This window comes from Salmo salar, chromosome ssa18, assembly GCF_905237065.1.
Source record: "Salmo salar chromosome ssa18, Ssal_v3.1, whole genome shotgun sequence".
In the NCBI taxonomy this organism is placed as follows: Eukaryota; Metazoa; Chordata; class Actinopteri; order Salmoniformes; family Salmonidae; genus Salmo; species Salmo salar.
The window spans coordinates 2,838,171-2,862,194 of record NC_059459.1 but is presented as its reverse complement, the minus strand read 5'-3'; the positions used below and the strand labels follow the sequence as shown (position 1 = coordinate 2,862,194).

Genomic DNA, 24,024 nt, shown 5'->3' with positions numbered 1-24,024 from the left:
AGAAATGGAACTACAACATTAGTTGCAAAGTGTTTCATGTCACTGCACCAACCACGCATACAAGTATACGCTAAATTCCACCAAAAGTTAGTTAGCGTTTTTCTTATCAGCTCGAATGAAAAAGCAAGGATGGTGTATTGTTTTGCGCCAGGCTGCAACCATATCGATTTAGCGGGAAAGTGCTTGTTTTATTGGTTCCCGAACAATGTTGCACAAAGGAGACTTTGGGTCCGTCTGATAAGGCATGCAACCTGAGGTGTAGTTAAAAATGTTTTACATGTCAACACATCATTAGAGTTTAACTTATTTTGATTACATAAATGCTTCAAAATTCATAAAACCTTATGTAAACTGATGAGATTATCTTGTACAACAAACGTATAAAATCTCCTAAACCTGAGTTTACCACAGACCTTATTTTTTGCATTAATCCAAAAACCCTCTGAAACTCCATTCCTTACCCAATAGGTTTTGGCCAACGAGCCATGGCCTCCGTTAGTGACTACAAAAAGAAGCTATTACTATTGCTCTCTATTGCTGTGACATTTAATGGGATTATCACCAGCTGCTCTGCTTTCCATCCAACTCCACATCAACTAATACCAGCTGCCATACAAGCTAACTTCATTCTACTGATGAGAACAGTGAAGCAATTGTAGACCAACAACTTATAATGAGCATCCTCGTTGTACCATAACCTTTTATCAACCCACTGGTATCATTTACCGTGCATTCGTAAAGTATTCAGAATCCTATACATTTTCCACATTTTGTTACGTTACAGCCTTATTCTTAAAGGTATCCTCATCCTCATCAATCTACACATAATACCCCATAATGACAAAGCAAAAAAGCAAAAACAGGTTGTATTTTGTCTTGCAAATGTATAAAATAGAAATAACAGAAAAATACATTTACATAAGTATTCAGACCCTTTACTCAGTACTTTGTTGAAGCACCTTTGGCAGCGATTACAGCCTTCAGTCTTCTTGGGTATGACGCTACAAGCTTGGCACACCTGTATTTGGGGCGTTTCTCATATTATTCTCTGCAGATCCTCTCAAGCGCTGTCAGGTTAAATGGGGAGCATTGCTGCACAGCTATTTTCAGGTCTCTCCAGAGATGTTAGATCGGGTTCAAGTCCGGGCTCTGGCTGGGCCACTCAAGGACATTCAGAGGCTTGTCCCGAACCCACTCCTGCATTGTCTTGGCTGTGTGCTTAGGGTCATTGTCCTGTCGGAAGGTTAACAGTTGCCCCAGTCTGAGGTCCTGAGAGTTCTGGAGCAGGTTTTCATCAAGGATCTCTCTGTACTTTGCTCCATTCATTTTTGCCTCGATCCTGACTAGACTCACAGTCCCTGCCGCTGACAAACATCCCCACAGCATGATGCTGTCACCACCATGCTTCACCGTAGGGATGGTTCCAGGTTTCGTCCAGACGTGACACTTGGCATTCAGGCCAAAGAGTTTAATGTTGATTTCATAAGACCAGAAAATCTTATTTCTCATGGTCTGAGAGTCTTTAGGTGCCTTTAGGCAAACTCCAAGCGGGCTGTCATGTGCCTTTTACTGAGGAGTGGCTTCCGTCTGGCCACTGTACATAAAGGCCTGATTAGTGGAGTGCTGCAGAGATGGTTGTCCTTCTGGAAGGTTCTCCCATCTCCACAGAGGAACTCTGGAGCTCTGTCAGAGTGACCATCAGGTTCTTGGTCACCTCCCTAACCAAGGCCCTTCTCCCCCGATTGCTCAGTTGGCCGGGTGGCGAGCTCTAGGAAGAGTCTTGGTGGTTCCAAACTTCTTCCATTTAAGAATGATGGAGGACACTGTGTTCTTGGGGACCTTCCATGCTGCAGAAATCTTTTGGTACACTTGCCCAGATCTGTGCCTCAAAACATTCCTGTTTTGGAGTTCTACGGACAATTCCTTCGACCTATGGACATGTGTGTCACTTTCCCAATCACGTCCAATCAATTGAATTTACCACTGGTGGACTCCAATCAAGTTGTAGAAATATCTCAAGAATGATCAATGGAAACAGGATGCACCAGAGTTCTATTACGAGTCTCATAGCAAAGGGTCTGAATACTTATGTAAATAAGGTATTTTTGTTGATTTTTTGCTTTGTTATTATGGGTTATTGTGTGTAGGTTGCTGAGGAATTACTTTTTAAAATCCATGTTAGATTAAGGCTGTAATGTAACAAAATATGTAAAAAGTCAAGTGGTCTGAATAATTTCTGTATGTATGTCATAACCGTTTTATGTTGATTTCGCACAATTGGCCCTTAATTTCCTTTTTTCATACTTTTAGTGCCTTTTTGCTCCAGCAGTGTTGTCCTATATTCCTACACATACGCAGCCTCTCTAAATGTATACCACTGAAATGCTCCTGATTCAGGCAGGTAAAACCAACAAAGAGTGAGGGTGGAGGAAGGCAAGAGGCTGGGAGAAAGGTTGAGAGTGGGAGAGGGGGTACAGTATTGTCCACATCTCAGTCTGTGTGAGTGAGAGGGGGTTAGGTGCTCCTTGGGTGGGTGTGAGGCTAGGGGCCAGGTCTGGGTGTAGGGGTGGCAGGAGTCATACAGGCCCCACTGTCAGCCCCTTCAGAGGCATGCTGGTGGTGTTCTCGGTGGGCAGGACCAGGGGATTGCCATGGGCAGAGACGAGGTGGGGGGCTTTGGCCAGACTGGCGTAAGGCAGATGGCAGTCCATGTGCTGGAACGGGGGGTAGTGCTGCCGGTAGCAGATGTAGGCAAAGAGCAGGCCGATCACCCCTCCAACAAAGGCATCTGGGGAATAATAATAATATATTAATAATGTACATATGCTACTTACCGTAGCAGATGTTTTTTTTCCAAAAGCGAGTTACAGTATAGTGAGTGCATACATTTTCTGTATGTCTATGTGAGTGATATCCACAACAGTTAGTGCCACACTCCTACCAAATGAGCCACACTCTACCACACACAGGAGTATTGCTAGATTGCACTTCAGGTCTCAGAAATCTACCGTAGGAAATAAATGTGGGTACTTAGTTATTTATACAGTGGATGAATCATTGATGATTTACTTAATTAATTATGTTTATATTGGAAATGTCAGCTAATTTAGTTTCATCAGTTGCTCTTGTGAACGTTGTGCTAAGATCGGTTGAACTTTGGGCTGATGTCACTACTGGGCCTGGCTGAGTCTCATCATGTCCCTGGCTTGGACAGACCATCTGTCACTTTGTCACCATAGCTGAGACCAAAATTATTTCCTAGTCATGATCAATGTTTGAAAATAAGTGCTAAATTGTAATGTTGATTTGTGATCCAATAAAAACAATTTTTCACAAACAAATACATTGTAATGTTGTAGAGAGAATGAATAACTAATGCATTAGTTAGACTGGCTGAACTAGACTCAAAAAGATTTTGGAAAGTATTATTTATCTATCCAGCTGGATAAAATTAAGTTAACACCTGCACCATAAATAGTTTAACTATACAGTCGAGATGGATGACTATTCTAAAAGTAGGGATACTACAAACTAATGATGTGGAGGCTCTGTCACTGAGCTGGTGATTTGAAATGCATCATAATATGTACAGAGTCATCTAAATGTTGATGGTGTTGATGCTTCAGTACGTGTCCCTTCTCCAATGCTGGAGCTGAAACCAGACATTTACAAAGGACCCGGGGGGCTACAGCATCCCTTAATGGGGAAGAGTGCATGATGTTATCCACGCAGCCTGTTCACAGAGCAGGGTAATAGGAGATTGGGCCCCTCAAGTTTAATGATCCAAACCGCTGCTGCATCCTTCTTTTTTTTCCTGCTTTAGAAAATGTACATAAAAAAGGTGTAATATTCTTCCTGGGGGTGTACAGTATATGAACAGATTTGAATAAGATTTAATGTTGCTAAAACGCTGTCAGTTCCACTTTAATGTGGTGTTTTTGCAGATTGTATTATACTGTAGTATTTCTGGACAAATATGCTGCAGTATTTACTGTGTTTTTTTGCAGACTGTAGTATACTGTATTTTTATTGCAGAAATTACTTTAGTATTTACTATCTTTGACATAAAATGGAGGCTTTCTCCTTGAAAAATTCTACTGGAGAAATACTAAAAGGCCACTTTAGGTAGGACTTAACAAATAGTTAATCACTTGCACTCTTTTCTATAACCTGTAGGGAAGGCAATATATAATCAATACTTGTCATGTAGGTTTCTAAATTATAGGTGGCACAAATTGGGCTATGGGAGAGGGGGATGGGCAGGGTATATGCAAATGAAATACTTTAGTATTTACTATAATAAATGTTTTTTGTGTTTTTGCAGACTGTAGTGTTTTTTCAGACATTAATGTAGTATTTTCTATAGTATTCTACAGCATACTACAACATTTTATAGTAAGTACTACACATGATCGATAAATACTAGTGTATAGTATAGAATTCTACGGTATACTACAGTTAACTACATAATTCTATAGTATATACTGTAGTATTCTATAGTAAACTCTATTTTTCTTTCATTTGCGATCCCTCTAAAAGTAATTAGTGGTGTCTGACAGCGATGTCGCCTAACGCCTAATTTCTGCTGTCACTTTATCACTGGACATCAAATCGCTCTCTTTCCCCCCTCTCTGGTTCTTTCTATCACTCTCTCTCTGGAAATAATGACTCAATGCTGTGTGCTTGCTTTCTGTCTTTCTCTCTCTATCCCTCTCTTTCTGGACATTACTGTCCATGTTGGTGGGGATGGAGGAACAGACGGCAGTTAAGACAGCATAGAAAATGTGTTACCTCACTGTCATCGCCAATGTTTTGAGATTCACACACTTATCACCCTCTTCCTTATACAAACCTCTAATTACCCCTGTGTGTGTGTCTGGCAGGGTTTGTGTGTTTGTGTGATTGTTTGTGTGAGTGTGTGAAAGAGAGAGAGAGACAGGTTTCCCTTTTAGACCTGGAGACTCGGTGCCCTAGTATTTACTATAGCGCTTTTGATTTATTATCTTTGACATAAAAGTGGAGGATTTCTCCTTCAAGAAACCAACTAGAGACATACTAAAAAAGCAAACTTACCCTAACCTGTAAATAGGACTGGGGTCTAAACAGATAATTCATCTCTTTTGCTTTTTTTCTATAACATATACAATGTAATACCGCATATGGTCTATACTTGGCATGTAGGTTTCTCAGTTATGGGTGGCACAAATTACAATATGGGGAGGGGAATGGGCAGGGTATATGCAAATTAAATACTTTAGTAGTTACTATAGTTTAAAAAGTGTAGTGTTTTTGCGGACTGTAGTGTTTTTGAGGACATTACTGTAGCATTTACTACAGTGCTTTTTGCAGATAATACTGTAGTATTTACTATAGTGTTCTACAGTATACTACAACATTCTATAATAAGTTCTACACATGATCGATGGATACAACCATGTGAAGTATAGTATTCTGTAGTATATCACAGTTTACTATAGTAAACGGTAGAATTTCTTCATGTGGGAATAATGATTTATAGATAGGGTTTAGGTTCCTAACTAAACCTACACAGACTGATTTAATTTTGGATTGGAGATGTTTAATGTGAGTCTGGAAGGAGAGTTTACAGTCTAACCAGACACCTAGGTATTTCTAGTTGTCCACATATTCTAAGTCAGAACCGTCCAGAGTAGTGATGCTGGACGGGCGGGCAGGTGCGGGCAGCAAACGGTTGAAGAGCATGCATTTAGTTTTACTTGTATTTAACCTGTCTGGGAACCTGGGACGCTTGCGTCCCACCCTAGTCCACAGCCAGTGAATCGCGTCGCGTGAAATACAAACACCTCATAAATGCTATAACTTCAATTTCTCAAACATATGACTATTTTACACCATTTTATAGATACACCTCTCCTGAATCGAACCACATTGTCCGATTTCAAAAAGACTTCACAGCAAAAGCAAAACATTAGATTATGTTAGGAGAGTACCCTGCCCAAAAAAATCACACTGCCATTTTCAAAACAACTAGCATGCATCACAAATATCCAAAACACAGCTAAATGCAGCACTAACCTTTGACAATCTTTATCAGATGACACTCCTAGGACATCATTTTACACAATACATGCATTTTTTGTTCGATAAAGTTCATATTTATATATAAAAACAGCATTTTACATCGGCGCATGACGTTCAAAAAATATTTTCCCTCAAATGCTTCTGGTGAATCAGCGCTACAATTTACAAAATTACTATTCGAAAACATTGGTAAATTATAATATTGCCATTCAAAGAATTATAGATTAACATCTCGTGAATGCAACCACATTGCCAGATTTCAAAATAACTTTACTGGGAAATCACACTTTGCAATAAACGAGGTGCTATGCTCAGAAAAATAGGCTAGGCGATACATGTTAGCGCCATCTTGGAACCATCTAAAATCAAATATACTATTGTAAATATTACCTTACCTTTGATTATCTTCATCAGAAGGCACTTCCAGGAATCCCAGGTCCACAACAAATGTAGTTTTGTTCGAAAAAGTGAATAATTTATGTCCCAATAGCTCCTTCTTGTTAGCACGTTCCGAAGGCTACTCATAATGTACGAGGCACGCTGGACTTGTCGTCACGAATGTGCAAAGAAAATATATTTACGTTCGTTCAAACATGTCAAACGTTGTATAACATAAATCTTTAGGGCCTTTTTCAACCAGAGCTTCAATAATATTCAAGGCGGACGATTGCATTGTCTTACTAAACGTTTCGGAACAAAAGGGTTCCCATGGGCGTCCGCGTCATAGTAGAAATGGCCCTCCCCCTGTGACCAACTTTCCAAGCCTCTCTTTTGGTCAGTTTCTACCGGAGAAGACTCCAACCACTTTGTAAAGACTGTTGACATCTAGTGGAAGCATTAGGAAGTGCTAAATGAATCCTAACTCACGGTGTGTTTCAAAGGCACAGGTGATTCCACAAATCAGATTTCCACTTCCTGCATGGAATCTTCTCAGGTTTTGGTCTGCCATATGATTTCTGTTATACTCACAGACACCATTCAAACAGTTTTACAAACTTTAGAGTGTTTTCTATCCAAATCTAATTATATGCATATTCTAGTTACTGGGCAGGAGCAGTAACCAGATTAAATCGGGTACGTTTTTTATCCGGCCATGCAAATACTGCCCCCTATCCCCAACAGGTTTAAGAGCAGTTGGAGGCCATGGAAGGAGAGTTGTATGGCATTGAAGCTCATCTGGAGGTTAGTTAACCTGTTGTGGTATAGGGGGCAGTATTTTCACGAGTATAACAGAACTCTTATGTCAGGCCAAAACCTGAGAAGATTCCATGCAGGAAGTGCCCTGTCTGACAATTTGTTGTCCTTCTGTTGCATCTCTATCGACATTACAGCATCTGTGTTGTAACGTGACACTTTCTAAGGCTTCCATTGGCACTCTAAAGCCGCCAGAAAGTGGAATGGGGTGTCTGCTGTCTCTGGGCAAAGTATAGGAGCAGAGTTTGTAAGTGGTCAGCCTGGGGACAGTGAGACTGGAGATGCGCATTCACGAGACTTCTCCATTTTTTTCTTTCAGTCTTTGAATGAATACAACGTTGCCTGGTTGGAATATTATCGCTATTTTACGAGAAAAGTAGCATAAAAATTGATTTTAAACAGCGTTTGACATGCTTCTAAGTACGGTAATGGAATATTTCTAAATTGTCACGAAATGCGCTCGCGCATTACCCTTCGGATAGTGACCTGAACGCACGAACAAAACGGCAGTATTTGGATATAACTATGGATTATTTTGAACCAAAACAACATTTGTTGTTGAAGTAGAAGTCCTGGGAGTGCATTCTGACGAAGAACAGCAAAGGTAATCCAATTTTTCTAATAGTAATTCTGAGTTTAGGTTGTCCCAAACTTGGTGGGTGTCAAATTAGCTAGCCGTGATGGCCGAGCTATGCACTCAGAATATTGCAAAATGTGCTTTCGCCGAAAAGCTATTTTAAAATCGGACATAGCGATTGCATAAAGGAGTTCTGTATCTATAATTCTTAAAATAATTGTTATGTATTTTGTCAACGTTTATCGTGAGTAATTTAGTAAATTTACCGGAAGTTTTCGGTGGGTATGCTAATTCTGAACAACACTTGCTAATGTAAAAAGCTATTTTTTTATATAAATATGAACTTGATTAAACAAAACATGCATGTATTGTATAACATAATGTCCTAGGAGTGTCATCTGATGAAGATCATCAAAGGTTAGTGCTGCATTTAGCTGTGTTTTGGGTATTTGTGATGTATGCTAGTTACTTGGAAATGGCTGTGTGGTTTTTTGTGTCTATGTACTCTCCTAACATAATCTAATGTTTTGCTTTCGTTGCAAAGCCTTTTGGAAATCAGACAACGTGGTTCGATTCAGGCTAAGTGTATCTATAAAATGGTGTAAAATAGTCCTATGTTTGAGAACTTTGAATTATGACATTTTGTGGTTTTAAATTTGGCGCTCTGATTTGTCACTGGCTGTTAAATAGTGTGGGACGATTTCGTCCCACCTCCCCTAGAGAGGTTAACACAGTGTCCAAAGAAGGGCCAGAGGTATACAGAATGGTGTCGTCTGCTTAGAGGTGGATCAAAGAATCACCAGCAGCGAGATCGACATCATTGATGTATACAGAGAAGAGAGTCGGCCCGAGAATTGAACCCTGTGGCACCCCCAAAGAGACTGCCAGAGGTCCGGACAACAGGCCCTCCGATTTGACACACACTATCAGATGACATAGCCTCCATAATCATCTGACCTCCATCCAATTGAGATGTTTGAGATGAGTTGAACCGCAGATTGAAGGAAAAACAGCCAACAAGTGCTCAGCATATATGGGAACTCCTTTAAGAATGTTGGTTGAGAGAATTCCAAGAGTGTGCAAAGGTGTCATCAAGGCAAAGGGTGGCTACTTTGAGGAATCTAAAATCTGAAACACTTTTTTGGTTACTACATGATTCCATTTCTGTTATTTTAATGTAGAACATAGAAAAAACCTTGAATGAGTAGGTGTGTTCAAATGTTGGACTGATACTGTATGTACCAGGAAAAACTCTGGGCCTTAGAAACCGAGTTTATGTGTATTCTAGTAATCTTATGTAAGCCTACAATTTTAAGTACATTCATGTTGATTTTAGCTTTTTATATCTTCCGTGTACATTGTGATGATAGGGATGCAATTCCCTGGTTTTCCAGAAATCCTATTTGGAAGATTCCTGGATTAGTTGAAAACCAGGGAATTTGGGGATAGTTAAAGGAATATTGCAAAAGTAATTCCCGCACATTGGATAATAAAGTTGACTGAATTCAACAGCCTGTAAGTCACATGGTCAGAAAAAAACTCCTGGACCTAAATGGTTTATCTGCTGGTTAATTTGGATGTGGCGTGACTGTGACAGACCTTGCCAGTGGTGTTTGTAGTCGCAGGTGCGGGACAGGGCGATCATCACAGCACTGTAAAGGGGCAGCAACATGGCACACAGACGCCAGCTGCGCCCGCGGCCCTGGTCCGTGAAGCAATGCAGCTTCCCAGCCAGGTAGAAGGAGGTGAAGCCCAAGCCAGAGAATGCAACTGAGGGATTGGGGGAGACAGGGAGAGGGAGATGGGGAGTGCAAAGAAGAGAGAGAGAACAAACAGCAAAAACATATTCATGATCAAGTACAAATCTTAGAATTAGCTATAAAAGACTACCAGAACCCACTGGATTCTCCAATTACATTGAATGAACTACAGGACAAAATACAACCCCAAAAGGCCTGTAGTGTTGATGGTATCCTAAATGAAATGATGAAATATACAAACAACAAATTCCAATTGGCAAAACTTCAACTCTTTAACACCATTCTTAGCTCTGGCATCTTCCCCAATATTTGGAACCAAGGACTGACAGACCACATATTCACCCTGCACACCCTAATTGACAAACAAACAAACCAAAACAAATGCAAAGTCTTCTCATGCTTTGTTGATTTCAAAAAAGCTTTCGACTCAATTTGGCATGAGGGTCTGCTACACAAATTAATGGAAAGTTGTGTTGTGGGAAAAACATATGACACTATAAAATCCATGTACACAAACAACACATGTGTGGTTAAAATTGACAAAAAACACACACCTTTCTATCCACAGGGCTGTGGGGTGAGACAGGGATGCAGCTTAAGCCCCGCCCTCTTCAACATGTATATCAACGAATTTGCGAGAGCAACAAAACAGTCTGCACCACCTGGTCTCACCCTACTAGAAAGTCAAATTTCGACTATTTGCTGATGATCTGGCGCTTCTGTCCCCAACCAAGAAGGGCCTAAAGCAGCACCTAGATCTGCTGCACAGATTCTGTCAGACCTGGACGCTGACAGTAAATCTCAGCAAGACAAAAATACTGGTGTTCCAAAAACGTTGCCAGGACCACAAATACAAATGTAATCTAGATACCATTGCCCTAGAGCACACAAGAAACGATACATACCTCGGCCTAAATATAAGGTAACTTCTAAAAAGCTGTGAACGATCTGAGAGACAAGGCACGAAGGGCCTTCTATGCCATCACAAGGAACATAAAATTTGATATACCAATTAGGATCTGGCGAAAAATACTTTATAACCTAGCAAAAAAGAAACGTTTATGTTCATTGAATAAGCATGGGCACACAAGAAACGAGCATGGGCACACAAGGACCCTGTATTTCAGGACCCTGTATTTCAAAGATAATTCAGAAAAATCCAAATAACTTCACAGATCTTCATTGTAAATGGTTTAAACACTGTTTCCCATGCTTGTTCAATGAACATAAACAATTAATGAACATGCACCTGTGGAACGGTCGTTAAGACACTTACAGCTTTCAGACGGTAGGCAATTAAGGTCACAGTTATGAAAACTTAACCTGTTAGGGCTAGGGGGCAGCATTGACACGGCTGGATAAAAAACATACCCGATTTAATCTGGTTACCACTCCTACTCAGTAACTAGAATATGCATATACTTATTACATATGGATAGAAAACACCCTAAATTTTCTAAAACTGTTTGAATGGTGTCTGTGAGTATAACAGAACTCAAATGGCAGGTCAAAACCTGAGAGATTCCTTTACAGGAAGTGGCCTGTCTGACCATTTCTGGAACTTCTTTGCCATCTCTATCATTTACTAAGGATCTCTGCTCTAACGTGACACTTCCCACGTCGTCCATAGGCTCTCATAGCCCGGGAAAAAAGAGAATGTCGTCATTCCAGCCCCAGGCTGAAACACATTATCGCCTTTCTCAAGTGGCCCATCAAGAGACACTAGCTTATGCGCGTGACCCCGACCGCCCCCGCCTTTGGGATTTTTTTCCTCTGTTTGCCGAAAAGGAGATTCCCTGTCGGAATTTTACCGCTTTTCTACGAGAAAAATGACGTAAAAATTGATTTTAAACAGCGGTTGACATGCTTCGACGTACGGCAATGGAATACTTTGAATTTTATTGTCAGGAATTGCGCCAAGCGCGGACACTTCTTTACTATTTCGGATAGTGTCTGGAACGCACGAACAAAACGCCGCTATTCGGATATAACGATGGATTATTTTGGACCAAACCAACATTTGTTATTGAAGTAGACGTCCTGGGTGTGCATTCTGACGAAGACAACAAAAGGTAATGACATTTTTATAATAGTAAATATGATTATGGTGAGTGCTAAACTTGCCGGATGTCTAAATAGCGAGCCCGTGATGCCTGGGCTATGTACTTAGAATATTGCAAAATGTGCTTTCACCAAAAAGCTATTTTAAAATCGGACATATCGAGTGCATAGAGGAGGTCTGTATCTATAATTCTTAAAATAATTGTTATGCTTTTTGTGAACGTTTATCGTGAGTAATTTAGTAAAATGTTAGCGAATTCCCCGTAAGTTTGCGGGGGTATGCTAGTTCTGAACGTCACATGCTAATGTAAAAAGCTGGTTTTTGATATAAATATGAACTTGATTGAACAAAACATGCATGTATTGTATAACATAATGTCCTAGGGTTGTCATCTGATGAAGATCATCAAAGGTGAGTGCTGCATTTAGCTGTCTTCTGGGTTTTGGTGACATTATATGCTGGCTTGAAAAATGGGTGTCTGATTATTTCTGGCTTGGTACTCTGCTGACATAATCTAATGTTTTGCTTTCGTTGTAAAGCCTTTTTGAAATCGGACAGTGTGGTTAGATTAACGAGAGTCTTATCTTTAAATGGCTGTAAAATAGTCATATGTTTGAGAAATTGAAGTAATAGGATTTTGAAGATTTTGAAAATCGCGCCACAGGCTGGCAGTGGATGTTACGTAGGTGGGACGAATTCGTCCCGCCGGTCCCATAGAGGTTAAGACACTAAAGAGGCCTTTCGACTGACTCTGAAAAACAACAAAAGAAAGATGCCCAGGGTCCCTGCTCATCTGCGTGAACGTGCCTTAGGCATGCTGCAAGGAGGCATGAGGACAGCAGACATGGCCAGGGCAATAAATTGCAATGTCCGTACTGTGAGACGCCTAAGACAGCGCTACAGGGAGACAGGACGGACAGCTGATCATCCTTGCAGTGGCAGACCACGTGTAACAACACCTGCACAGGATCGGCACATTCAAACATTACACCTGCGGGACAGGTACAGGATGGCAACATCAACTGCCCGAGTTACACCAGGAATGCACAATCCCACCATCAGTGCTGACTGTTCGCAATAGGCTGAGAGAGGCTGGACTGAGGGCTTGTAGGCCTGTTGTAAGGCAGGTCCTCACCAGACATCACCGGCAACAACGTCGCCTATGGGCACAAACCCACCATCGCTGGACCAGACAGGACTGGCAAAAAGTGCCCTTCACTGACGAGTTGCGCTTTTGTCTCACCCGGGGTGATGGTCGGATTTGCGTTTATCGTCGAAGGAATGAGCATTACACCGAGGTCTGTACTCTGGAGCGGGTTCGATTTGGAGATGGAGGGTCCATCATGGTCTGGGGCAGTGTGTCACAGCATCATCGGAATGAGCTTGTTGTCATTGCAGGCAATCTCAACGATGTGCGTTACAGGGAAGACATCATGTGGTACCCTTCCTGCAGGCTCATCCTGACATGACCCTCCAGCATGACAATGCCACCAGCAATACTGCTCATTCTGTGCGTGATTTCCTGCAAGACAGGAATGTCAGTGTTCTGCCATGGCCAGCGAAGAGCCCGGAACACAATCCCATTGAGCATGTCTGTGACCTGTTGGATCGGAGGGTGAGGGCTAGGGCCATTCCCCCCAGAAATGTCTGGGAACTTGGTGGAAGTGTGGGGTAACATCTCACAGTAAGAATTGGCAAATATGGTGCAGTCCATTGAGGAGGAGATGCAAAACAATGCCGTCGGAGGAGAGGGTGCTGGAGCGGTCATCTAGTGAAGCTTCGGATGTGCGCACACCACCCACCGCTTCTGAGTATATTACTCGCTAATGTCCAGTTGTTAACAAAGTCAATAAAATTAGGGCAAGAGTTGCTTTCCAAAGAGATATCCGGGATTGCAACATACTCTGTTTCACAGAGACATGGCTTGCTGGGGACATGCTGTTGGAGTCCGTACAGCCAATGGGATTTTCAGTGCATCACACCAAGGGGAACAAACATCGCTCTGGTAAGAAGAAGGGTGGGGGTGTATTTTTCATGATTAACCTCTATGGGACCGGCGGGACGAATTCGTCCCACCTACGTAACAGCCACTGCCATCCTGTGGCGCGATTTTCAAAATCTTCAAAATCATATTACTTCAATTTCTCAAACATATGACTATTTTACAGCCATTTAAAGATAAGACTCTCGTTAATCTAACCACACTGTCCGATTTCAAAAAGGCTTTACAACGAAAGCAAAACATTAGATTATGTCAGCAGAGTACCAAGCCAGAAATAATCAGACACCCATTTTTCAAGCCAGCATATAATGTCACCAAAACCCAGAAGACAGCTAAATGCAGCACTCACCTTTGATGATCTTCATCAGATGACAACCCTAGGACATTATGTTATACAATACATGCATGTTTTGTTCAATCAAGTTCATATTTATATCAAAAACCAGCTTTTTACATTAGCATGTGACGTTCAGAACTAGCATACCCCCGCAAACTTACGGGGAATTCGCTAACATTTTACTAAATTACTCACGATAAACGTTCACAAAAAGCATAACAATTATTTTAAGAATTATAGATACAGACCTCCTCTATGCACTCGATATGTCCGATTTTAAAATAGCTTTTTGGTGAAAGCACATTTTGCAATATTCTCAGTAGATAGCCCAGGCATCACGGGCTCGCTTATTTAGACACCCGGCAAGTTTAGCACTCACCATAATCATATTTACTATTATAAAAATGTCATTACCTTTTGTTGTCTTCGTCAGAATGCACACCCAGGACGTCTACTTCAATAACAAATGTTGGTTTGGTCCAAAATAATCCATCGTTATATCCGAATAGCGGCGTTTTGTTCGTGCGTTCCAGACACTATCCGAAATAGTAAAGAAGTGTCGCGCGTTGGCGCAATTCCTGACAATAAAATTCAAAGTATTCCATTGCCGTACGTCGAAGCATGTCAACCACTGTTTAAAATCAATTTTTACGTCATTTTTCTCGTGAAAAGCGATAAAATTCCGACAGGGAATCTCCTTTTCGGCAAACAGAGGAAAAAATCCCAAAGGCGGGGGCGGTCGGGGTCACGCGCATAAGCTAGTGTCTCTTGATGGGCCACTTGAGAAAGGCGATAATGTGTTTCAGCCTGGGGCTGGAATGACGACATTCTCTTTTTCCCGGGCTATGAGAGCCTATGGACGACGTGGGAAGTGTCACGTTAGAGCAGAGATCCTTAGTAAATGATAGAGATGGCAAAGAAGTTCCAGAAATGGTCAGACAGGCCACTTCCTGTAAAGGAATCTCTCAGGTTTTGACCTGCCATTTGAGTTCTGTTATACTCACAGACACCATTCAAACAGTTTTAGAAAATTTAGGGTGTTTTCTATCCATATGTAATAAGTATATGCATATTCTAGTTACTGAGTAGGAGTGGTAACCAGATTAAATCGGGTATGTTTTTTATCCAGCCGTGTCAATGCTGCCCCCTAGCCCTAACAGGTTAACCAAGCGTGGTGTAATTGTAACATCATATAAGAACTCAAGTCCTTTTGTTCACCTGACCTGGAATTCCTCACAATCAAATGCCGACTGTATTATCTCCCAAGAGAACTCTCCTCGGTTATCATCACAGCCGTGTATATCCCCCCGCAAGCGGATACCAAGACGGCCATCAAGGAACTTCACTTGACTTTATGCAAACTGGAAACCATATATCTTGAGGCTGTGTTTATTGTAGCTGGGGATTTTAAGAAAGCTAATCTGAGAACAAGGCTACCTAAATTCTATCAGCATATCGATTGCAGTACACGAGCGAGTAACACACTCGACCATTGCTACTCTAACTTCCGGGATGCATACAAGGTCCTCCCTCGCCCTCCTTTTGGCAAATCTGACCATGACTCCATCTTGTTGCTCCCCTCCTATATGCAGAAACTAAAACAGGAAGCGCCGGTGCTTAGGTCTATCCAACGCTGGTCTGACCAATCGGATTCCACGCTTCAAGATTGCTTCGATCATGTGGACTGGGATATGTTCCGGGTAGCCTCAGACAATAACATTGTATACGCTGACTCGGTGAGCGAGTTTATAAGGAAGTGTATAGGAGATTATGTACCCACTATGACTATTAAAACCTTCCCTAACCAGAAACCGTCGATTGATGGCAGCATTCGCGCAAAACCGAATGCACGTACTACCGCATTTAATCATGGCAAGGTGATTGGAAACGTGACCAAATACAAACAGTGTAGTTATTCCCTCTGTAAGGCAATCAAACAAGCAAAGCGTCAGTATAGAGACAATGTGGAGTCGCAAATCAATGGCTCAAACATGAGAGGTATGTGGCAGGGTCTACAGACAATCAAACAGATTACAACAACAAAAAATCAGCCCCGTCGCGAACATCGATGTCTTGCTCCCAGACAAATTAAACAACTTCTTTGCACGCTTTGAGGACAATACAGTGCCACCGACACGGCCTGCTACCCAAGACTGTGTGCTCTTCTTCTTCGTGGCCGACGTGAATAAGACGTTTGCCCCATTTAGCCCCACCCATCTCTTTAAGGGTTGATCCGAGCATTCTGTACTACCAACAGCAGTCAAGCACCCAAGCTAACTTGCTAGCTACTTCCAGACACAAATGAGAGAACAACTCATTGAACATTACTCGCCCTAGCAGAGCTGGTTAGGGTACAGCCTTCCCTGTAGCTCAGTTGGTAGAGCATGGTGTTTGCAACACCAGGGTTGTGGGTTCGATTCCCACGGGGGGCCAGCACAGATAAAAAAATATATAAAAAAAAATGTATGAAATGTATGAAATTGTATGAAATGTATGCATTCACTACTGTAAGTCGCTCTGGATAAGAGCGTCTGCTAAATGACGTAAATGTACTATGTTATCCAGAGTGTTGGTGACTGCAATTGTGCTGTCAGATTGTCTGTTCGTAAATTCCGGGTGTTTCGCTCTAGCAGCATTCAGAGTGCACACTGGATGCTCTGGCTGATGAGTAGGGTTGATCCGAACTTTCTGACTTCGCAACGGCAGTCAAGCACCCAAGCTAATTGGCTAACATTGGCTAGCTTGCTAGGTACTTCCAGACACATAATGAGAGAACACACCACTCTGACCATTTTACAGCTGATTAGGCTGGTTTCATATTATCCAGAGCGTTGGTGACTGCTACTGTGCTGCTGGCAACAATTTAATTATCCTTTTTTGCTGACGTTTAATGATACCGGCCATATTTAACGTGTTGAGCATTCATAAATTCATCAGTTATTCTGCGCTCTGGCACACAGATGAGAGTCTTTTGTTAAGACATGTAGGTAAACAATGAACCATAATTCCAACTCATGTTACTACCCTGCATGAATGTTAGAACTGTTAAGGCTCCATGGATTGATGAGGAATTGAAAAACTGTATGGTTGAAAGAGATGGGGCAAAAGGAGTGGCTAATAAGTCTGGCTGTACATCTGACTGGTTTACTTACTGCAAATTGAGAAATTATGTGACTAAACTCAACAACAAAAAAATAACAAACTTTATTATGAGGCCAAGATAAATGAGATTAAACCTTGAAGTACTTTAAATTAAATTATGGGCAGAAAGACAAATTCAACTCCATCTTTCATCGAATCAGATGGCTTATTCATCACAAAACCATTTGATGTTGCCAGTTATTTGAATGATTATTTCATTGGCAAAGTGGGCAAACTTAGGCAGGAAATGCCCATGACAAACAGTGAGCAATTATATTCATGTATAAAAAAACAAGTAATGAATAAAAAGCAGTGCAAGTTTGAATTTTGTGAAGTTAGTGTGGGAGAGGTGGAAAAATTATTGCTAACGATCAATAATGACAAACCTCTTAGCATTGATAACTTAGATGGAAAGCTACTTAGGATGGTAGCTGACTCTATAGCCACTCCTATCTGTCATATTTTTAATTTGAGCCTAAAAGAAAGTCTTTGTCCTCAGGCCGGGAGGAAGCCAAAGTAATGTCGCTACCCAAGATTGGTAAAGCGGCCTTTACTGGTTTTAACAGCAGACCTATAAGCTTGCTGCCAGCTCTTAGCAAACTGTTGGAAAAGATGGTGTTTGACCAAATACAAAGCTATTTCTCTGTAAACAAATTAAAAAACAGACTTTCAGCATGCTTTTAGAGAAGGGCACTCAACATGTTCTGCACTGACACAAATGACTGATGATTGGTTGAAAGAAATTGATAATAAGAAGATTGTGGGAGCTGTACTGTTAGATTTCAGTGCAGCCTTTGATATTATTGACCATAACCTGTTTTTGAAAAAACTTAAGTACTACGGCTTTTCAACCTCTGCCATATCGTGGATTCAGAGCTATCTATCTAATAGAACTCAAAGGGTTTTCTTTAATGGAAGCGTCTCTATTGTCAAACTTGTAAAGTGTGGTGTACCTCAGGGCAGCTCTCTAGGCCCTCTACTCTTTTCTTTTTTTTACCAATGACCTGCCACTGGCATTAAACAAAGCATGTGTGTCCATGTATGCTGATGATTCAACCACATACGCACCAGAAACCACAGTTAGCTACCGATACCCTTAACCTGTTAGGGCTAGGGGGCAGTATTTGCACTGCTGGATAAAAAAAATGTACCCGATTTAATCTGGTTACTAATCCTACCCAGTAACTAGAATATGCATATACTTATTATATATGGATAGAAAACACTCTAAAGTTTCTAAAACTGTTTGAATGGTGTCTGTGAGTATAACAGAACTCATTTGGCAGGCAAAACCCTGAGACATTTTCTGACAGGAAGTGGATACCTGATGTGTTGTATTACCTTTAAACCTATGCCATTGAAAAACACAGGGGCTGAGGAATATTTTGGCACTTCCTATTGCTTCCACTAGATGTCACCAGCCTTTACAAAGTGTTTTGAGTCTTCTGGAGGGAGATCTGACCGAACAAGAGCCATGGAACGATGATGGCCCATTAGACACCTGGCGCGTGAGTTCATGTTGGGTACCCTCGTTCCAATACGTTATAAAAGAGAATGCATTCGTCCACCTTGAATATTATTCATGTTCTGGTTAAAAAAGGCCCTAATGATTTATGCTATACAACGTTTGACATGTTTGAACGAACGGAAATATATTTTTTCCCCTCGTTCATGAAGTGAAGTCCGGCGGGCTTAGATCATGTGCTAACAAGACGGAGAATTTTGGACATAAATGATGAGCTTTTTTGAACAAAACTACATTCGTTATGGACCTGTGATACCTGGAAGTGACATCTGATGAAGAGAATCAAAGGTAATGGATTATTTACATAGTATTTTCGATTTTAGATCTCCCCAACATGACGGCTTGTCTGTATCGCAACGCGTATTTTTCTGGGCGCAGTGCTCAGATTATTGCAAAGTGTGATTTCCCAGTAAGGTTATTTTTAAATCTGGCAAGTTGATTGCGTTCAAGAGATGTAAATCTATAATTCTTTAAATGACAATATAATATTTTACCAATGTTTTCTAATTTTAATTATTTAATTTGTGTTGCTGACTTGACTGCCGGTTATTGGAGGGAAACGATTTCCTCAACATCAATGCCATAGTAAAACGCTGTTTTTGGATATAAAAATGAACTTGATAGAACTAAAAATGCATGCATTGTCTAACATAATGTCCTAGGAGTGTCATCTGATGGAGATTGTAAAAGGTTAGTGCATCATTTTAGCTGGTTTTATGGTTTTGGTGACCCTGTCTTTGAATTGACAAAACATTACACACAACTCTTGTAAATGTACTGTCCTAACATACTTTCGCCGTAAAACCTTTTTGAAATCGTAAAACGTGGTTAGATTAAGGAGATGTTTATCTTTCAAAGGGTGTAAAATAGTTGTATGTTTGAAAAATTTGAATTTTGACATTTATTTGGATTCAAATTTGCCGCTCTTGAAATGCACCTGCTGTTGATGGAGTGCACCACGGGTGGGACGCTAGCGTCCCACCTAGCCCATAGAGGTTAACCTCTCTAGGGCAGGCGGGACGAATTCGTCCCACCTACGCAACAGCCAGTCTAATCCAGTGGCGCGATTTTCAAATACCTTAGAAATGCTATTACTTCAATTTCTCAAACATATGACTATTTTACAGCTATTTAAAGACAAGACTCTCGTTAATCTAACCACACTGTCCGATTTCAAAAAGGCTTTACAACGAAAGCAAAACATTAGATTATGTCAGCAGAGTACCCAGCCAGAAATAATCAGACACCCATTTTTCAAGCTAGCATATAATGTCACAAAAACCCAGAAGACAGCTAAATGCAGCACTAACCTTTGATGATCTTCATCAGATGACAACCCTAGGACATTATGTTATACAATACATGCATGTTTTGTTCAATCAAGTTCATATTTATATCAAAAACTAGCTTTTTACATTAGCATGTGACGTTCAGAACTAGCATACCCCCCGCAAACTTCCGGGGAATTTACTAACAATTTACTAAATTACTCACGATAAACGTTCACAAAAAGCATAACAATTATTTTAAGAATTATAGATACAGAACTCCTCTATGCACTCGATATGTCCGATTTTAAAATAGCTTTTTGGTGAAAGCACATTTTGCAATATTCTAAGTACATAGCCCAGCCATCACGGGCTAGCTATTTAGACACCCGGCAAGTTTAGCACTCACCAATATCAGATTTACTATTACAAAAGTTTGATTACCTTTTGTTGTCTTCGTCAGAATGCACTCCCAGGACTGCTACTTCAATAACAAATGTTGGTTTGGTCCAAAATAATCCATCGTTATATACGAATAGCGGCGTTTTGTTCGTGCGTTCCAGAAACTATCCGAAATGGTAAATCAGGGTCGCGCGCATGGCGCAATTCGTGACAAAAAAAATCTAAATATTCCATTACCGTACTTCGAAGCATGTCAACCGCTGTTTAAAATCAATTTTTATGCAATTTTTCTCGTAAAAAAGCGATAATATTCCGACCGGGAATCTCCATTTAGCTAAACAGAGGAAAGAAAACAAAGCTTTCGGTCGACGCGGGCACGAGCCTGAGTCTCACAGTACTGTAACCAGCCACTACCCAAACGCGCTACTTTTTTTCAGCCAGAGCCTGCAAAGCCACGATTCAGCATTTTGCCGCCTTCTGAGAGCCTATGGCAGCCGTAGGAAGTGTCACGTTACAGCTAAGATCCTCACTCTTCAATAAACAGAGACAAGAAGAACGACACCTTGTCAGACAGGCCACTTCCTGCATGAAATCTTCTCAGGTTTTTGCCTGCCATATGAGTTCTGTTATACTCACAGACACCATTCAAACAGTTTTAGAAACTTTGGAGTGTTTTCTATCCAAAGCCAATAATTATATGCATATTCTCGTTACTGCGCAGGAGTAGTAACCAGATTAAATCGGGTATGTTTTTTATCCAGCCATGTCAATACTGCCCCCTAGCCCTAACAGGTTAACAAAGAGTTGCAGTCTGTTTTGGAATCAGTGGATAGTAATAAACTGGCCATGGACATCTCTAAAACTAAGAGCATTGTATTTGGTACAAATCATTCCTTAAGTACTAGACCTCAGCTTAATCTGGTAATGAATGGTATGGCTGTTGAACAAGTTGAGGAGACTAAATTACTTGGCGTTACCTGTCATGGTCAAAAAACAGATTCAATCGTTGCAAAGATGGGGAGAGGTCTAGCCGTAATAAAGAGATACTGTGTTTTTTTGACACCACAATCCAAAAAGCAAGTTCTGCAGTCTCTAGTTTTGTCTAATCTTGATTATTATCCAGTCGTGTAGTCCAGTGCTACAAGGAAAGACCTACTTAAGCTGCAGCTGGCCCAGAACAGAGCGGCACGTTTTGCTCTTAGTTGTAATCAGAGGGCTAATATTAATACTATGCGCGCCAGTCTCTCTTGGCTAAGAGTTGAGGAGAGTGACTGCATCACTTATTTTTTATAAGAAACATTGTGTTGAAAGTCCCAAATTGTTTGCATAGTCAACTTACACACAGCTCTGACACACACACTTATCCCACCAGACATGCCACCAGGGGTCTTGTCATAGTCCCCAATTACAGAACAAATTCAAGAAAACGTACAGTATTATATAGAGCCCTTATTGCATGGAACTTCCTTCCATCTCATATTGCTCAAATAAACAGCAAACTTGGTTTCAAAAAACAGATAGAGCAACACCTCGCGGCAGAACATCTCTCCCCTATTTGACCTAGATAGTTTGTGTGTATGCATTGATATGTATGCTACGTGTGCCTTTTTAAAAATGTATGTAGTTCTTTCCTTGAGCTGTTCTTGTCTAATGATGTTCTGTATTATGTCATTCTGTATTAAGTTTCATGTTTTGTGTGGACCCCAGGAAGAGTATCTGCTGCTTTTGCAACAGCTAATGGGGATCCTTGTAAAATAGAAAATACCAAATCTTCAGGTAGCTAATGAAGCATGTTCAATGTTAGCTAGCTAACATTAGACTATAACTAGTCAAACAAATGGCTCTGAGATACGAAAAATAAGATCATACACGCAACATTAGCTAGCAAGCCAGCCAGCCAACATTAGCTACCTAGCTAATAGCACACTTTAATTTGAAATGAAAATACTTTGTCAAAATTAGAAACATGTAATATCTGAAAATGTAGCTAGCTAGACTATCTTACCCATGGTCTGAAATCGGAGTAGAGAGCCAGAGCAAATTTACCAGCTTGTACGTCTATCAACAGTTGTTGCAGTGACATTCTGTTGAAATGGATAATTGCATAGTGGTCTTTTGTTAAGACACATAGCTAGCTAGCTAGCTAAACAATGAACCATAGTCCCAACTCATGACATTACTACCCTGCATGAATCTGCAGGTAGCTAACCAACCAGGTTCAATGTTAGCTAGCTAACATTAGGCTATAACTAGTCAAGCAAATGGCTCTGAGATACAAATAATAAGATCATACAGGTAACATTAGCTAGTGAGCCAGCCAGCTAACGTTAGCAAGATAACAGTACATTTTAACTTGAAATGAAACCACTTTCTGTCAAAATTAGAAATGGGTAATATCTGAAAATGTAGCAAGCTGGACTATCTTACCCGTATACATCATGGACGGACGCGTCTCCTGTCGGATGGTTGCCCTTAGTTTGAATATGTAATCCTTGCTTTCTCCATCTCCTTAGCTATCATACTCGAATTCCACTCATTTCAAAACTCTGTCCTCCAGAATGTGGAAAGCATACACTTGCTACAACCTAACCGATGTTCTGAGAACTTACACAGAACCAGTTTTGGTTTGCTGGGATCAAGATTAGGGATTCTGTGCCTTGCCTGGCTCAAACTGATCCCTAAAACATACTGATCGACAGTGTTGTGGCTGACTGACTGACTGATACTCACAAGAAGAGTGGCTGCTTGGGAAACTCTTGCGTCCCTCTGACACCAGGTATGGTTCTCCGGTGCACAGCATCTTAACATTCACCTGTCCATCTGGGAAACAACGCTGGAAGAAGTCTGGCCTGGGTCTGCAGAGAAAATGAAGAAGACATTTCAGTCATTTTACATTTACATTTTAGTCATTTAGCAGACACTCTTATCCAGAGTGACTTACAGTAGTGAATGCATACATTTCATACATTTGTTTTTCCCGTACTGGTCCCCCGTGGGAAGCAAACCCACAACCCTGGCATTGCAAACACCATGCTCTACCAACTGAGCCACACAAAGTTATGCCACCTAGAGTTAACTTTAAGTACATGTCAAGGCATTTAGTTCATTATTTAAATCACAACCGGACGTGATTGGGAGTCCCATAGGCAGTCATTGTAAAGAGAAATTTGTTCTTAACTGACTTTCCTAGTTAAATAATGGTTAAATAAAAATAAAAGAAATAAAAATAAGTGCCACACTGCATAACTGAATAGTGAATGCCAATTTAAATAAGGTACTCATTGATATATAATTCAACCTTCCCCAAACAGTTTTTGAGTCTATTTGGTGTACTGCAATGATGTATTTACCTGCCAACGATCAACTTGATAGTGTTTGTGAAGACTCCATTCAAGGCTAGAGCCAGTGAGACAGCTGCAGGACAGAGAAAGAATCAGAGACAGAAACTGGTTTTACAGAGACACAGAGTAGAAAACAACACAGCAAAATGATTGAGCAACCGGGGGTGACACAGCACTTACAACCTCAATAATATACCTGAGTCAGAGGGCAAGCATGCATCTATTACAGATGAATGATAATCTATGGGGAATAAGTTGCGTGCCAAGATTTGAGCTCCATTGTGAGGTTTTCTTTGCCACTCTGGTAGAGATTCTGGATCTGTGCCAGTTATTCTGCAGTTGATGTAGTAAAAAA

At 40.9% G+C, this 24,024-nt stretch overlaps 1 protein-coding gene across 1 annotated transcript in view; it reads right to left on the bottom strand.

Moving 5' to 3' along the window:
- Positions 1 to 1,878: 1,878 nt before the first annotated feature.
- LOC106576893 (phospholipid phosphatase 4-like) overlaps positions 1,879 to 24,024 on the bottom strand; it is a 76,440-nt gene continuing 54,294 nt past the window's right edge. Inside the window, exons 4-7 of the mRNA XM_045701753.1 lie at positions 23,679 to 23,742; positions 23,059 to 23,183; positions 9,431 to 9,601; positions 1,879 to 2,788 (exon numbers count right to left, since the gene is read on the bottom strand). Coding sequence (XP_045557709.1) covers positions 2,577 to 2,788; positions 9,431 to 9,601; positions 23,059 to 23,183; positions 23,679 to 23,742 — 572 coding nt within the window. The 3' untranslated portion in view covers positions 1,879 to 2,576. The remainder of the gene's footprint in view (positions 2,789 to 9,430; positions 9,602 to 23,058; positions 23,184 to 23,678; positions 23,743 to 24,024) is intronic.